This window comes from Equus asinus, chromosome 2 (genome assembly GCF_041296235.1).
Source record: "Equus asinus isolate D_3611 breed Donkey chromosome 2, EquAss-T2T_v2, whole genome shotgun sequence".
Taxonomy (NCBI): Eukaryota; Metazoa; Chordata; class Mammalia; order Perissodactyla; family Equidae; genus Equus; species Equus asinus.
In genome coordinates this window covers 88,683,788-88,701,112 of record NC_091791.1, presented here as the reverse complement: position 1 = coordinate 88,701,112, position 17,325 = coordinate 88,683,788, and the positions used below count along the sequence as shown (strand labels likewise).

The following is a 17,325-nucleotide window of genomic DNA, read 5'->3' as shown; positions in this document are numbered from 1 at the left end:
CCTCCTCTGGCCTCCATCTCCTCTCTCTCTCTCTCTCTCTCTCTTTATGTCTCTCCCTCTCTCTCTCTCTCTCTCTCTCTCACACACACACACAAACACACACACACACACACACACACACCCCTCTTGCTGTAGCTACACACATCAGCATATGAAACCGAGTTTAGGTGTTACCATCTAGCCAGGAGCCTTCCCGGAGCCCTGCCCTCTGCTGATTTCGAGTTCCCTTTTACACTCATTTTGCACCCTGTGCACAACCTCCATTAAAGCATGACTGGGGCAATGTTTTAAAAGTAGCAAACCAGCGTCTTTCCAACGCAGACTAATAGTTAAGAATACAGGCTCCGAAATTAAGATGCCCTAAGTAATATTCAGTGATGGCAGCCTGACGCCTCCCCTGACTTGTGTATGCTGTGACCAGGTCCTTAACTTCTCTGCAATTCCAAGTGCTCGGCTGCAAAGTGCAGAACAAGGCGCCCTGCACCCTGAGGGCTACGTGAGACACACACGCGGGGCGCTGAGACCCGCGGGTACCACCACTGTCTGTGAGGCTGTCCCCACTCCAGACGCGGGGGACCTGGGGCCCACAGAGCTGCACACCCCAGGGTCTGACAGCCGGGGCGGAGCGAGCCCAAGCTCCTGGCTCTATGCACAAAGCTCTCTGCGGCGTTCTCCCACTGCGTTCCCACAGACAATGCAATTCCGGCACCTCGTGGGCCCAGCTGTCGCAGGGCGTGGCCGGCGCGGAGGCAGCAGCGATGTGCCCGGCAGGCGGGTCAGCGGGTCCTGGGGGAGGCGGTGGCTCTTGGTGGATCCCTGAGTCTGGAGAGGCGGCAGCAGCGGTGGGGGGCCGAGCTGCTCAGCTGTGAGCTTGTACAGCCAGGACCCCGCACCTTCGTGACACAACTACGGAGGACCCTGCGGGGACTCCCCAGGGCCTGGGGCCCTGCGTCAAAAGGAGTGGGAGTCTGTGAAACACGTGGTCGTTACCGTCTCCATTTGTGACCCACGGGCCGGGGAACACAGAAAACACTTCGGAAGTACTCTGAGAGCAGAATCTTAGATTTTTACCCATTTCCCACTACTGCACGGTTCTTTCATCCATCGCTTGACAGATATCTTTAGCAACTTGCCTTTCCTGAGTCTTTCTAGAGCATTTGGTTAGGTTTTTGAAAAACTCATTCCCTGCCTTTTCACATTCATAATTCATTGGTTTATTTCCCATTAAATGAGGTCATTACAATAACAGGTACAACTTGAATCCTCGGGTTCGGGAACTGGTTCCGTGAATGTGACTCAGCGGGAGAGACCCCAAGCGGACGGGACGGGTGCGGGGCCGGAGCCGCCAGCCTGGGTGCTGAGCTGCCTCACAGGCGGATGGAGGGAGCGGCTTAAACCGAAATCGGACAGGACTTATGCTGAACGTCGCCGACTCATTTTCAGAGAAAAAGGGCACTTGCAGATCCTGGTTTTGCCAGCAGGTGGCAGAGGAGGCCCATGAGCGGGTTTTGGCCAAAGACGTCGCTGGAAGCTGAGCCCATATTCCTGGCTGAGAGAGGACGGACGACCTCACTTCCATCACTCGAAACCACTTTGGTCTTTTTTGCTCCTTTCCTAGCCTGGTGGCATCTTCTCTCCAGGTCAAAATCGGCAGAATTCCAGGGCTGTGGGGAGGGAGCTCAGGACATAGAATACACTGGTGTTCCCACCCGGCCTCTCCTAGCCTCAGTTTCTCCTCTGAATGGGGAGTGTGGGGCCAATTCCGATCTTACTGGGTTGTTGTCAGGAATCGGTCACTTCATATTCTTTTCTCTTTCTCCTTGAATAGACAGGAGGGCACTATTTCACCTTCTGGGAAAGCCGGTCACCCAGACAGCCCACTGTGATGGCAGAGGGCCTGAGAGCAGGTTCAGGGGTTGCTCTCCCCTGACGGCCTCCTCTGAGCCCCTCAGCAGAAGTCTCACTGCTGAGGCTGTGGAGGGCCCTGGCAGGCACCCAGCCTCCTCGCCAGTGAGGCTGGCAGCGTCCTGCAACCAGTCATCGGTCAGCCTGCCTCACCACCGTGGGAGTGACCCTGTCTGCTGGGGCGTGTGGGCCCGCGCTTCCTGGGAGCACCGAGACCCTGGCACTTAGAGCATTGGCACAAGAGTTTATACCTGACTCTAGGGAGATGGGTGTTTGGGCCTGAATGACTTCTCCGGAGATAGTGGCCAGAAATTGGGGCACTTTGGTGACCCCCCACTCCCTAAAAACCTATTGCAGGTTACCACTCGGGGTAGAAGGACACTATGAGCAGGAGTAAGTGAAGGGACACTGGTGCTGGCATTGCCTGTGCCCCAGAGGCCAGTCCTCACTGCTCAGAAGTGGCTTCTCTGGTGCCCCTTAAGGCCCATCCGGAGGAGCTCTGGCCCAGGCCTGGGCTGTGTGTGGTGGTGGCCGGGGAAAGCCTTTCCCTGAGGGATCTGCCCCAATGGATGAGCTGGAGGAGGAAGGGGAACAGGCCTGGAAGGGAGAGGGGTCAGCCAGCTCGAGGGTGCTGGAAGGGGAAGGGCACAGCTGGAGGACAGAGAGTGGGCACTTCCCACCACCTCTCCCTCAGACACACGCGCAGGGCCCAGAGACAGGGAGGGCAGCATCCTGCTGGGCCCTGGGGCAGAGCTGGGGCCAAGTAAAGGAAAGCAGGTTATGGCGGAACAGGTGGCCTGCCCCACAGGCCAGGGTGGCTCAGGGGGGAAGGAAGGAGAAGGAAAACTGTCCTGCCTTGGGCACAGGGATGATAGCGCTGAACACACAGATTTGCATATATCCAGCTCCAGTGACCATGACCATAGCTGGGGAGCTATATACCCCACTTCTGAGGGCCCCAGGCCATTCCACCCATGGGATACCTTGCAGACTCTGAGCCCTGACAGAACCAGTAGAGGTCACTCGGTCACCCCCATTTCACATGACCATAAAGGAGCCAGGCATCCAGGCATCAGGCTTTCAGAGCAAATTTAATAAAGAATGCAAAATGTTCCTGAGGGCTACTTGGATCCAAGGTGCCATGTTTTGGTGGCCATGGGACTGTCCCCACCAGGCCCTGCACTGTCAGAGGAACACCCGGATCCTGTGTGGGGCTCAGGCCTCCAGCAGGACCCTGGGGTGTCAGGATGTCTCTCCAGCTGGCTCTGGAGCTCCAGGGCCCTGGTCCAGGCTGCAGGGGCGGCTGGCTCCTCCAAGGCCGGCGGCCATCCCCACTGAGAGCCAGCGAGCAACGCGGTGGAAGGGAGTGCTTCCCACCCGTTTACTTGGGGGCTCGGGTGGCTCTGGTCCCCACGGTCAGGCTCCCCAGGGTTGAGAAGAACTCCTCCATCTCCTTCTGCAGCAGCTGGTTCCTCCTCTCCGCGTCCTCCCGCGCCCGCTCCGAGTTCCTCAGCTTGATTTCTAGCATCGTATACTTTTTCTTCTCCTGGTCCAGCTCTTCTTCTAGCCGTGACATCTGTTTCCTCAGGTCAGCACTACCTTCTTCAAGTCTGAAAAATCAGGAAGACACTGTGTTAGACGTCGGTGCTCTGGGGGTGCCCAGCGTGCTCCATTTGGGGCGGATGAGGCCTGGTGCACTCAGCATGGGGGACAGGGTGGCCGGGCCCCTGGAAGCTCAGATCTGGCTCAGAGCAGCCCCCTCGACCTCACCGGCTCCGCCCAGATCCTGGCACTTCTCCGGGGGCCAACGGGTGCAGCCCCAGAGGACGTGATCGTCCCCAGCAGGTCACATTGCTATTCGTCCCACAGAGCTACCCCACGGGGTCCTGTGGATGCTGACCCCACACAGTACACAGGTCGGCACATCCCTGTTCTCGACCAGATCACCAGCTCCTGGACAGCCTGAGAAACGTGCTGAGGCCGGCCCCTGGGAACCGACATGCTCGAGTTTGAGGCCCGGTCTGGCGACCTATGAGGTCCCTGAACGCAGGCAGGACGCCAGCTGCGCTGAGCCCTGATGTCCCCTTCTGAAAACTGCAGGGCACAACCTTCCCCCAGCACTGCAGCTACAAGGGGCAGAGAAGACCCCGCGTGCGCGGCACAGCGCCTGGTGCATGAGACATGGAGCGAATGCAGTCCCCCGCCCACCCAGGACGGCCACCTTCACTCCAACTGCTGGACCCACAGCTCGGAGAAGGGGGAAACCCCCCTCAACCCGGCCCCCCAGCTGAGGAGCACGGACATCCTGGCCTGGCAAGGAGACCTCCCCCAAGGTGGGTGACGGCGGGGCCCCCACGCCCCCTCACTGCTTCTCCTCGGGGCCTGGGCCCCTCTTTGAGGGTTCCTCCTCGCCCTCTGGTGCTCCCAAGCTCAGGCCTGGGACCCCTCCCCTCTTCGCCGCACCCTGAGGGACCTCCTCCAGCCACCAGGCTCAAAGCATCCTCTACGTGCCGACGACCCCTCAACTGACGTCCCCCTCGACTCCCCGCAGAAACTTCGCGGCTGACCTCCTGACCCTCTGTCCCCAAACCGCTCCACCTGTAGCCTGTTTCCCTCTCCGCGAACACCTCTTCCAGCTGCTCGGCCCAAACAAAAACGTCCCTTTCGTCAGTTCTTCTTCTCACGCCCACATCTGATCAACCAGCAAAACCCTTCCATAAACATGTTGAGAATTCGGCTGCTTCTCCCACCTCACTGCTGCCCATGAGGTCCATGCTACCCGCAAGTCTGGCCTGGAACCCCGGGCCTCCCTGGTGAGCTCTCCTCCGCACAGCAGCCTGGGTCGCCATCAAAGCCATCCAAGCACTCGCGGCCTCCGGCCACTTAGTTTCCTGGGCGTAAAATCCACAGCAACCTCTGGCTCAAAGGCCCCGACCCGCCTCCTTTCCCACACTTTGCCCCGCCCCAACCCCACTCCTTCCTCTGCCCCGATACAGCGCCTGCTTCTCCAGCGCCCCCGAGCTTTTGGCTTCTCCACATGGCCCTTTCCTCGGCCTGCAATACTGACTCTGAGCTCTTCCCCTCCTCCCAGCAGTGCCTTCCAACCCTCTGTCCCCAAGTTCCCCTTCCTTCCACCCTGTTTTATTGTTCTCCTCCTTTATCTACCCTTCTAACGTACCATATATTTTTAAAAGTCTATCTTGTTTATGGTCTCTCTGTCCCCTCCCACTCTCACCAAATGAAGGCAGAGATTTTGATCAGTTTGGTCATAGCTGTGTCGCCAACCCTGGCACGGTGTCGGGCACATCACAGACACGCGAGGTATTCTCTTCGGGGAATGCAGGAATCAGGGCGCAGGCGAGGGGTTCTGCATCACAGGAAGCTAGTCTCCTCTGCACCCCCAGCCCAGAGCCAGTGCATGCTCCACATGGGCAGACATGCTCCCCAAAGGCCTGCTGGGCGGGGCGCCCATCCCTTCCTGTGCTCAGAGACCTTCCTCACCCTAGGCCACCCCTCCAACCAGGACGACAGCCTGGACCGCTCTGCTGGTGGGAGTACCACAAGGCTGCTGTCCCTCTGCCTCTGGGAGCCTTATCTTACCTCCAACCCACCCAGGAGAAGGTGATACAAAACATAAAGGCTTCCTGAGCATCCTGGATACGCAGGCTCTGTGCTGAGCATCCCATCCCTCATGTCACTTCATCCTCATGACAAACGAGGGAGGTCACCCAAGCCCAGATGGACACTCAGCCAATACACACGGGTCCGGTCCGAGAGCCTGCCTGGGACACTCAGCCAACACACAGCAGGGCAGTCTGACCCAGACCCAGAACCCATCACAGAACAACACTGCGCTTTCCCCTGAGAAACCATGTGTCTGAGAAGGTGGGAGCACTAGAAGCTCAAGTTGGCTCCACCAGCAGCCGGGGAGGTGACAGTGTGACTCTGCCCTCCTCTCCACATGGTACTCCTTCCCTAGATTCTACAGTCTTGTCTGTGAGCTCATCTTCAGCGGGAAGCATCTTCTTCTGTCTCTGTAGGGGGCTTCTTCTGTCACCTCTGCCTGGTAAATTACCCAGACTCCCATTGGTGGAGTTTTCCCCACCGTCTATACCTCGGAGCTCTACTGCTGCTGGGTCCTTTCTCCTCCTTGCTCAGCTCGATCCTGTTGGTCATCAAGTCCCAGCTCAGACACTGCCTACCTGCTGTGACCCTCCCTGACCTCCCCCACGGCAGGGCCTCTTCCCACTGAGAACACAGCGCCTGCACACACCTGCCACCCCCTGGTCGCCAGGGAGACGCTACCAGCAGGGCAAAAGGGCCCAATGCTGCCATTCCGGCTCCCTGAGGCAATGCCAGGCTCAGAATTAGGAGGAGGAACCCCTTCCACCTCCACTGCCTCTGATGGACAAAGGAGGCCCTCGGAATCTGCTGACGCCCTCTGCTGGTGGATGGGACCCGGTTTGTGGGTCAGACAGCTGACCCAGGGCCTGGGGAGAGCAGGGCTCAGGGGCCTGAGATGCTGATGGCAGCACCGTGCTGTCCGCTGCAGGCTCAGCTGACGACCTTAATGGGAGGACTCAGCCTCTCATGCTGGAAAACACTGTCCCCACAGGGAGCCTGGGAGGGTCGAGCTGGGGCCCATTTGTGAGCAGGCTCGCAAGGCTCAGAACGCAGCCTGTGACATCCTCCTGTGACTAGAGCAGGCGGGAGCCAGTGCCCTCCCAGAGGAAAGCAGATTCTGATCCTGGAAGTCCTCCCTCCATGTCAGGCCTGACCACAGTCAGCCAACCAGGCTGGCCTGGGGACTTCCCTGCACGTGGGCACTGCCCTGTGCTCACGCACACCTTCGGGGCCTGCCCCCTCCCTGGCTGAGGGCCAGATAGGGACCCCCACTCTGAGCACCTCCATCAAAGGCATCTCTGAGCAGCTTGGGTTGAGATTCTGACTCACTCATCTGTTCAGCAGGTATTTATGGAGCTCCAACTGCATGCTGGGCCCCACAATTCCTGAGCTTTCCCAGACACAGGACCCAAGCCCTCCATTCCCACCCCTGTCCTGGGGGCATTCTTGCAGAAAGGCAGCTTCTAGGGGCTGGCTGCTCTGAGCTCAGCCTCCAGGTGTCTTTCTCTCGGAGCCAGAGGCCAGAGGCAGACCATCCGGGCTGGTGCCCGGTGAGCAGCTGGCCACGAGGGCTCTGCCAGTCAGGGGGCCGGCCTGTGCTTGCCCAGCGGCTGCAGCCTTTACCTTCTCAGACTCGTCTGGTACTCAGTCCGCTGCCGGCACAGCTCAGCCCGCAGCTCCGTGACCAGGCCCTGCAGAGCCTCGGAGCGGTGGGCACGGTCCCGCACGGGGCTGCCTGTGTCACTGGGCTCGCTGCTGCTGATGCAGGGCCCTGCCCCGTCCAGGCCGCGGCCCAGGTCCGCACATCTGTGGTCCTCACTGCTGCTGGGGAACGGGGAGGGCTCGAGGGAGCTGCAGGCAGATGAGTCGCTGGCCCTGCAGGCAGTGCAGCTGCTGAGTGAGGCCCTGACGGAGGCGTCGCCAGAGGAGGCTCCGGACCCTGTCGTGCTGGCCCTGCTGGGCGTGCTGGCACCCGGGCCAGCCGGGGGCACGTTGTCATATGTGGAGAGTCTCTGTGCAGAGCCCGGGTCCTTGAGCCGGTCCCCCGACGAGGCCCGGCGGTGGCCACGCAGGGAGGACAGCCCGTTCATGAGCCAGTTCCCGCTGGAGGAGGTGTCGGGCACCTCCAGGGCCGAGCTGCCCGCTTTCGGGCTCCCTGATCGCGACCCTGGCTGCCGGAAGGAGGACTTCCAGTTGGGCAGAGTCTGTACCCTCTTCCCAGGGCTGGTGGCAGCCGGGCTGCAGTGGCTGCCCAGGCCCTTGGGAGAGGTTCTAGAAAGCGCTGCCACAGTGGCCCCGTCCAGAGATGAGGTCCTGTGTGAGGGCAGGCCGGGGGTGGTGGGGCTGCTGGGCTCTGCCTGGCTGTCCTTCGTGACCTCCTCGGAGCCCCATCCCACGGCGCACGGGGGGCCCCCGCGTGGGGAGGCTGGCCCTTCGGCAGCCCTCGCTGTGAAGAGCTGGCTGTGTTTGCGGATCAGGACGGTCATCAGGTGCTGCACCAGGGACGTGCCTGCCAAGAAGATGGGACGAGAAAGGCCTGGCTGTGCATCATGCCCAGTCCAGGCTCTCCAGACGGGTGGCGGGGTGCTGCGGCTCGGACCCAGGGCACCTGGCCCTGCTTGCAGCCGAGGACCAGGCTGCCCCACAAGAGAGGACTCAACAGCAGCTGGCTATCAGCTGCCCCGAAGGAAAGGACGGTCACCACAGCCTCCAAACCTAGGCACGGACAGCAGAATCCTGCCCAAGAACCCCCTCCTTGGATAGACATAGGGCCTGGAGCCCAGGGGAGGCACTGTGCCCCCGAGCGCCCCCCATCCAGCGGCATGGGGGAGAGGGCAGGCATGATGCCCACTGAGGTTGCGGGGTGAGCGAGTGGCAGGCTGGGACTGGAAACCAGGCCCTGGACATCAGCGTCCTCTTGGCTGCCCCGTGTCACTCCCCTGTGCTGCCAATGACGGAGTGCCTGACTGTCCACGCTCTGGGGGGCCCAGGGCTCTGGACGGGGAATAGAGATATCTTACAGGGGCATGCAGGCACACACACACACAGTCATACACACACGAATGCATATAGCCCCCCCAACAGGCACAACTCCATACACACACACACACAATCCCCCTTCTCCAGCCACAGCCCCTGAGATGCAGACTGTGGCATCTGTGGGGGACTCGGTTCCTGAGGCTGTGGGGTGGGGGCTGGGAGCAGTGGCTGGGGGAGGATCGGGGTGTCTATCTGCCTGCCTCGTTCCCTCCTGTTACCCTCAGCCCAACACAGAGCAGACTGGGGAGGCCCCTGGGTGATAAGGAAGGTGCAGTGCCTGAGTGGCCCCCTCCTGCTAGAGGTAACTTAGAGTCCTGGGAAAAATGAAAGAATCCTTAGCCCAGAAATCTGGGGGCAGCAGGAACTCAGCAAGGTCACCTTCAGGCATTCATGGAACCTGGCGGGCGTGAGCCTGGGGCCTCCCACACCCAGCCAGGCAGGCCGGGGGGACCTGATCAAGGGAGCCATCCCCAAGGGCCACACCCCACCCTGCCCCAGGTCACACAGAGCAAGGAATGGCAACTCTGCTCTCAGCTCGCCGGGTGCCAGGGCCGCGGCTCCTGCTGGCCTTGTGACTGCGTGCATCCTGCTCGGCCCCTGTCCTCCTCCGCCGGACAGGCTGCAGGCTCCTGTCTGTGAGCAGTAGGACTCTCACACTGACCCCTCCAGACAGTCATCCAGGGGTCTCCGCAAGTGGGCTCTCTGCCACGCCAGCCTGCACCTGTGCCCTTCTGTATGACGGTGAGTCCCCTCGCCTCCCCGGCCTCAGTTGCCTCATCTGTAGAGTGGGGGCAGTAACCAAGCAAGGGCCGCTTGTGTGGATTACAGTGAGGGGACACGGTAAGCACTTTGGAGAGGCCGTGGTGTATTGAAAGCAGCTGTTATTTTTATCATTTTATGGTTATTATTTGCTATAGAACAAAATTCCCTACGGTTTGCAAAGGTGTGACACACCCAGAGGGCTGTGACAATTTGTTATTAGAAAATTACTTAAGTAAGGCAAAAACGTGTGTGTGCATGACCAGGACGCTGACCCTTCCATCCTCCGCCTCTCCTACCATTCTAACTGCACCCGATGACTTCCAGCGGGCAAAGGTCCTGCTCCTTTTACAGCCGGACCCCAGGGGAGAGAGGGAAGGGGGGAGGTCCTGAGAGGCTCTGCCTCATCCCCAGGGATGGGGCCACCCCTCCCGCTGGCCCGGCATGATGGTTCGGAGGACCTGCCCAGGACCACGGCGAGCCCAGCCCCCAGCCGCCCAGCTCTGCCGCGAGCCTCCCCCGTTACCCTCCATGATGGTCACTGGGTCTTCGATCTGTGGCCGAAGTATGTTAGGTCCAAAAACAGTTGCCAGGTTCTGGACACTCATCTTGTTGACATTTGAGTGGGACTGAACTTCATCCAGAAACCTGCCAGGGAACGGAGGTAGGTGGTGGAGGAGGAAATCCTGTTGCCAGGTCTGCTGGGAGCTGCCAGGCCCCCAGGCCCAGCCATGCCCCCAGGTCTCCACGGCTGCTCCCGCCAGGCTCAGAAGAGGGCAGAGCTTCCCACTGGGGTCTGTGAGGGCCAGCAGAAGCAGAGGTCAGTGGACATGGGCCCATCATCGGTGTGCAAAGACACACGACTTCTGTCGGCAGTCGGGGCAAATGCCCAGGCCCCCAGGCAAGGGGCTGGGCAAGGCCTGAGCCTTGGTCGCGGTCAGGAGGCAGAGCCCTGGGGTAGGGGACGGGGAAAGGTACCCCAAGGAGGCAGAAGGGACAGAGGGTGTGTCCCTTTCCTTCAGGAATGATCCACACGGGGCTTTTTAGCATCGCCCACTCCCAGGGGCACAGTCAGCTGCGTGAGTGCGGGGACTGTGTTCTCTCATAGCCCCCAGCAGCTCAGCCTGTGCTCGGGGAGGAGTATGGGGTGGGAGGGGACCAGCATCCCCAGCCACTTACTTGCAGATATATCGGAGCAGGTTGTAATTGGCAAGGGGAAGGCTGTGCACTTGTTTAGCCAACTCGAGAGTCCCCTTGGGATTGAAAGAGGAAAACAACATGTCATAGAGCAGCAATGAGATGGGGGCCCTTCCCTTACTGAGGGAGGGTGGGAGAGGCGGAGGGAGGTGGGCTGGGGGGCTGGAAGCAACCAGAGGCCAGACCTCCAGCCACGACCCATGCGGCCAGGCCCCAGGGGACCAGAGGGCACTGCCACCTCCATCTCCCTTCCAGGAGCGGCGGGGCCAGGCCTGAGGCCTCCTGGGGAAGCGCATTTACTGTGGGGAGCTGGTGTGAGGGATGCGCCTCTCCAGGGCCACAGAGGAATGTCAGGACCTGCGCTCAGCTCACTTATCGAGACACAAATATTTGCCAGATAAAGACCCCTCATCTCCCACAGGGCCACAGGGAGGGCAAACAGTCCTTCCACAGCCGGGAGCCAGCCCAGGGCTGCAGGCAGGCACCTGCGGGGTGAGGGGGGACCCTCTGTCCCCAGAGCGGTCTCAAATTCTTTCGGGAGGAGGCAGGCTGTAAATAGATGAGAGGGCTGGTTGTCTCTGAGCCCCACAGCCAGCCTGGGTGGCCTGAGAGGGGTGTGGGAGCCAGCAGTGGAGCAGGAGGGCCTACTGTGTGGGGGCCCAGAGCTGGGCAGTGACTGCAACACGGCCTGCTGTGGGACGGACCTGTCCCGCCCTGAGACCAAGCCCTGCACATAGGGCGGACCCTCCACAGGGGGGACGCTCCAGGGCCTCACAAGAGTACCGTCCCCCACACACATCAGGATGACCCCAACCCCCCCAGAGAGGAGGGTTCCAGGCCTGCCCCCTCAATAGAGCAGGCTGCTCCAGGACTCGCCCCTCCACACACAGAGCAGGCTGCAGGCCAGGATCTCTGTGCCATGAATAGTCATGGAAATTTTGTGCCCTGACTCCACACACCCCTCCCACCACCTAACAGGCCGTCCTCCCAGGATGGGTCCCTGCGAGCCACTCACCTCCCGCTCGTCCTTGGTGAGCAGCTGGGCACAGCTGAGAAAGTCCTCGTACCTGGCGAAGGGGACCACGGGCTCAGGCAGCTCGCGCAGGTAGAGCTTCAGCAGCGAGGCCACCGTGTGCACATCCGTCGTGCTGCCGGCCAGGGACACGCATGAGGCCTGGTGCCAGGGCACTGCGGCAGTGACCAGTACTCGCCCTCCGCCCCCAGGGGCAGCCTCTGCTCTCGCATCTTGCAGTGTGTGTGCATGCACGTGCGTGTGTAAGGCAGGGGCGAGAGAGGAAGGCTGCAGGGGCACCCACTGCTCCTGGTCAAGGAAGGGCCCCGGCTGCTCCAGCAGCAGTACACAGGGGCTGGAGGCGGGTGGGGACCGGAGTGCCAGCTCAGCGACAACCCAGCAGCCTGCACCTGCTCAGAAGCCCCATGCCTCACGGTGGGGTCAGTCCTTGGCCGGCAGTGTCTCCCTCACAGATAGAGTGGGGCTGAAGGGGCGAATGTCCACTCCACAGCTGCAAAAGCCACAGGGCCCTGCAGGGCACAACTGCTGCCCCACAGAGGCTGCTGTGGGTGGGAGGAAGCACAGGTGACCAGGCCAGCTCACACCGGGCTGGAGGGGTGCCTGTGACAGCCTGCCAGGCAACCAGAAGGAGGGCAAGTTCCCCTTCTGCGGGCCTAGGGCTGCACCAGGGTGACTGGGAGCCACACTGCCCCTGGGGGGTTGGGGGGAGCCAGGGGCACAGCCTGCACTTGCTCCCCCAGCCCCACGTCACCCAGGGGCCAGGCAGGTCAGAGGTCAGGCCTTGCCCCTGGCCTCTGGCTCCTAGTACACTACTGCCGCCTGAGCGTCTAGGCTCATCACCCCAGTTCAGGCTCCCCAGCACCCCGTCTGTCCACTCTCAGTCCTCAGTCTCCTGCACTCAGCTCCGAGCTGCCCGGGCGGAAGCGGGCCCCTGTGGGGGGCAGAGGCCCGAGGCCTGTTTGGGCTCTGGGTTCAGGTGCTGGACTGCAGCCCCTGCACCTCCTCCAAGCTCGCCTTCCAGGCCGGGCCTGAGCCCCGGGCACTCCGTCTGCTTTTCTAGGGCCCCGGATTTCAACCCCGGACTGCGTTTCCTTCGTGAGAGGCACTGAGGAAAGATGGGCCAGGGGCCAGGAGAACGGGGCTGTGCCACTGAGGTGCCACCTGGCCCTGGCTGTCCAGGGCTGGTCTCACTGAGATAGGCCCTGGGGTCCCCTCTGGCCCTGACATTTGGGATTCTGGGGTGCCATATGCCAACATGCACCTAAAACCCACATACCCGGGGCCCCTCCCTGCCTCAGGCCTGGTGAGTCCTGGGCTGCCAACTGAGAAGCCTCTGTCCCTGCCCTGCCTCCCCTCTCCAGCCAGGCAGGCTGCTGCCCACGCCCTCCACTGCCTTCCCCCGGCCAGCCCCTCTGCCCACACCCTCCACTTCCTTGGGATTTAGAGCCCCAGCAGGAACCCAGGCTTGAGCCCAGTGGCCTCTCCCCACTGGAGCCCCAGGAGGATGGGAAGGAGGGTACAGGAAGCAGGAAGGACTAGCAGCCTTGCCCTTTGGAAGGACATGGGCAGCGAAAGCAAAGCAGTATGGACAAGGGCCAGCCATGATGTCCCCCCAGGTGGGGGAGGTGGAAGCATTTCTGTCCTCGGCAAGTTGCCCTTCCACTCTGCAGACGCCCCCAGCTGCGTCCCTGCCTGAAGCCCCAGCCTGGTATCCCATCCCCCCCTTCCTTCCTGGCTCCCTGGAAACGGACTTCCCCACCCCTCACCCCACCCTCCCTACTCACCACTGAGCCTTCTCCTTCAACAGGTGGGCTCAAGGCTGTTTCCTGCCACTTTTTCCTAATTACCCTCCCCCCCCCACACAGAACACCAGCCCTGAATCCCGCGCCCCCCCAGCACCTAAGGAGAGCGGTCCACAGGCCCCACACCATGGGGTCCCCCAGCCTGTGAGCCCCTCCAGGGCTGGTGCTGTCACTTGTCCTTCTCCCTGGCCCCAGACCAGGCTCACAGCAAGTGGTGGGGGGGCTGGGCGCAGGGCAGGGAGGGCAAAAGCCGGCAACAAGGGGATCCGCCTGCGGCCCAAACCAGCTTCTGCTCTGTCAGGGCGATGGAGCGGTGTGCTGATAACCCAAGAGCCTCAGTTTCTCCATCTGCAGGATGGATGGGCTGTGCCTCCACTCCTTCGCATCTCTTCCTCCCCCTCTGGCCCCCCCAGCACCAGCGCCCTTCAGCCCAGAACACGGCTGTGTCTCCCACCCATCCCCTTGCACCTCTCTCCCCTGCCATGCATGCTCCTCGCGGCAGCTGACCCCAGTTCTCACTCCAGACCCTCTGAGGGCTTCCACCCCAAGCCCACCTCCCAGGGGTGGGGGTGGCCCGGCGCCCAGGTGACCTGCCTCCCTGGCCTCCTCTGGAGCCAGGAGCACATGTTCCAGTGGAGGTGGGGGGAGGTGGATGGGAGCCAGCGCTGGTTCCCTGAGTGCGGTGACTCGTTTGTCACCTGCCCCGGCAGCCGTGTGCCTGCAGGACCTTCTCTGTCCTGTTCACGTTTGTACCCCCACGCCTACCGAGTGCTCTCAGTTGATGGAGGGGTGCTGAGGGAAGGAAGAGAGGGCTGCGGCCAGAGTCACTGGAGTCTGGCCCAGAGGAGACCCTCCTGGATGCTTGGCAACCACATGAACAGGGCTGGGAGGGCTGCTCCAGGCCCAGGGGCCGGGGCCAGGGTTGTGGGAAGGATGGGTACGGGACAGCCCTGGTGACTGGCTTCCAGGCCTGGTGGGGCTCTTTATGGAGGAGGGGCCCAGGGCCTGGGGCCGGGCTCCTGGTGGTGCAGAGCATGGTCTAGGGAGTGAGCGAGCTCTACCCTGAAATGCCTCTGTTGGCAGGTGGGCGAGAGGAGGAGCCCGGGGACCCCTGAGTCAGCAGGTGGACACAGCTGCAGGGCCAGAGGAGTGCCACGGAGATGGAGATGGTGGGACATGGGAAAGGATGGGGTCAGCTGCCCCAGGGAGGAGTTTCCGGAGGGGAAAGCACCCAAAGCCTGGGGCAGCCATGGGGTGAGGGGAGCAATGGTGAGGAGGGCCCTGTTAAGGCGAGTGCAGGAGCCTAGACCTCAGGGCTGAGGCCAGGACGTGGGCAAGGGTGGGTGTGGGAGGGCAGGCCTGCGGGAGGGGCCATCCGGTGATGGGAGGGAGAAACAGGATGGCCGGTTCCAGAGGGCAGAGCGGGTGAGGGAGAGACTTTTCTGGAAGTGGGGGGATGCAGGTGGAGAGGAAGGGGCTCCAGGAGAGGCCAGGATTCCAGCTGGGCAACGCCCACCTCTGGGCATCTTGGGCGAGTTACACAGGGTCTCCCAGCCTTGGGTCCTAATCCATAAAATGGACATGTGACCATTTAAGGAAACACCTGTAAACACACAGAGGCCAGGTCAAGTGTGGGGTGCTCCGGACAGGAGCAGGGGGTCAGGGCATGAGGGGAGGGGGAGGGTGAGGGGGCGAAGGGAGGGGAGGACAGAGGGAGCCTGTACCTGCCCCCACCCATCCCACTCACCTGGCTCGGGCCCCCACCCCAGGGAGGAGGGGCTCCCCCTCAGCCACTGACTCACTGGGGGCTTTCAAACTCACAGCTTTCAGCCCCTTGCCCCTGGAGTCTGCTTCCACGGGAAGGGGAGGGCAGGGCCCGGCAACCTGGACTTTTAGAAGCTCCCCAGGCCTGAGCTGCACTGCCCTGGTGCCTGCTGCCACCCAGGGGATTTCTGCAAACACAGATCAGATCTCACCACAGCCCCACCCAAACTCTGCCAGGCTCCCTGGCCTCGGGACTGACCCAGCTCCCTGGAGTGGCCAGGGCGGCCCATGCCTCTCTCTGCCTTGTCTCCAGGGCGGCACAGATACCATCCCAAGCTGTGGCTCCTCAAGTCCTCGGCCTGGATCTTTCCCTCCGGGCCGCCTGCTGAACACCCCCAGGACCAGCAGCTGACCATCCCAGAGCCCAGCAGATGCAGCACCTCACAGACCTGACTCAGCAGTGTGGGGCGGGCCTTCCCCGGGGTCCTGGATGCCCTCTCTCCTGGCTTCCGGCTCCCTCTCTGGCCACTTGTACAGCTCTTCCTGGGGTCACCTGGGCCCATCCTCCGAGGACGTGCCCCTCTTCCCCTCACATTCCCCCAGGTGCGCTCACATGCCCCCACGCCCTATTGTCGTCCTGCTGAACAGATGACGCCCAGCCCCACATCTACCCCCAGAATCCTCTCCTAGGTTCTGGATCTGAGGGTCTTTGTGGCTACTGATCACCTCCTTCAGATGTCCCACCAGCACACCATATTCGGCTCCTCAGCACCTTTCTGGTGAAAGGAAGGTAGAGAAAGGGGAGGCTGTGGTCATCCACAGCCAGAGGAACACTCAGGGAGGGGGTCAGTGGCAAGCAGGGCCCTGGCCCCTTCTCTGAAAAGCCCCAAGGTCAAAAGTAAGTTTCCAGGAACCACAGAAGGGGCATTATTTCAAGCAATCTCCAACCCTGGGCCACATACACACAGGATGGAGGAGGCCTGGCTGACAGAGGTTCAGAATGGACCACAAGCTCAGTGAGATTGTAAATGCTGGACCACAAGCTCAGAGTATTGGGACGGAGTTTCACAAGGCTCTAGGCGAAGGGTCCCCTGTGTCCCCCTGGGCAGACCTCTTCTGGGGAATGGTGGTCCCTCCTAGGCTCCACATCTAAAGGAAGGAACTGACGACTCTCCTGGCTGCTGTGATGGGTGTGGGCAGAAGCTGGGGGGCTGACAGTGTTCTGCCCTGAGACCAGAAGACTTGGGAAGGCCAGGTTGGGCATCTCCTGGGGCTCAGGGGGGCCTCGTGTAGGAGGGCAGATCCGAGAAGAAAGGGCAGAAGCTCCGTGAAGCCAGGGTTGGCTTGATGCAGAACTTTCTATGAAAAATGCGCCATAATGTCGAGAGAAGAGGCCCCTGAACAGCCCACCTCCAAGGGCTTACCTCAGCCCCGGAGCCCCAAGTGAGGCTGACTCCCCCGACCCCCACCCTGAGATGCAGCGCAGACCTGCTCAGGCCCAGTGCTGGGGAGGGTGGGCGCTGCCCGGCGACACGTGAAGGAGACTTGCTCCAGGACCCTGGAACCCGAGAGGATGCAGGCAGAGCTGCCGCTCCATCTGGGCCCAGAAGGAGCCTGGGCAGGGGCACCTGAGGAAGCAGAGCCCAGAGGCAGATCCCGCAGAAGGTCAGGGGTCCGGAAGGGACCTGTGGGAGCCCTTCTCTCCTGCCTGGGCGGGGTTTCTGAGCATCCTCCGTGGAAAGGGCCCACGTGGATGAGGGCCGGATACGTCCCAAGAGGGGACCCAGGGCTGCTGGGTGATCTGGTGCCCTGCGCCCTGCCCACGGGAAGGGCAGGTGGAACCCCAGGTGCGGACGTGGGGACCACGTTGCCCAGCGTCCTGCTTCCAGACTCCCTTGCCCGTGGAGCCGGCGTCCCGGAGGAGCCCCTGCAGAAGGAATGGGCAGGCCCCGGCTGCACCCCGGAGCTCACCTGTCAAACAGCGGCTTCTCCCCGCAGTCGAAGGAGTCCTGCAGGTCCCGCACCAGGTTGGCCTGGCCGGGCAGGCGGAAGAGGCCCTCCTCGGTGAGGCCGCGCTCGCGGATGAAGTCCACGCACTGCTCCACCAGCAGGGGCGCCAGGCGCGGGCCGTACTTGCGCTCATGGTGGACCGTGTCCTCCAGGCGCTGCCCGAAGATGCCTGGGCACAGAGAGGAGCCGTCA

At 62.0% G+C, this 17,325-nt stretch overlaps 1 protein-coding gene across 18 annotated transcripts in view; it reads right to left on the bottom strand.

Annotated features, from left to right (window-relative positions):
* Positions 1 to 2,977: 2,977 nt before the first annotated feature.
* The window catches only part of ARHGAP22 (Rho GTPase activating protein 22), a 191,464-nt gene continuing 177,116 nt past the window's right edge, over positions 2,978 to 17,325 (bottom strand). For all 18 annotated transcript variants that reach the window (XM_070493310.1, XM_070493335.1, XM_044759462.2 and 15 more), the window contains 6 exons: positions 17,095 to 17,302; positions 11,540 to 11,672; positions 10,507 to 10,580; positions 9,854 to 9,975; positions 7,153 to 8,038; positions 2,978 to 3,515 (listed from right to left, as the gene is read on the bottom strand). In XM_070493310.1, coding sequence (XP_070349411.1) covers positions 3,287 to 3,515; positions 7,153 to 8,038; positions 9,854 to 9,975; positions 10,507 to 10,580; positions 11,540 to 11,672; positions 17,095 to 17,302 — 1,652 coding nt within the window. In that variant the 3' untranslated portion in view covers positions 2,978 to 3,286. The remainder of the gene's footprint in view (positions 3,516 to 7,152; positions 8,039 to 9,853; positions 9,976 to 10,506; positions 10,581 to 11,539; positions 11,673 to 17,094; positions 17,303 to 17,325) is intronic.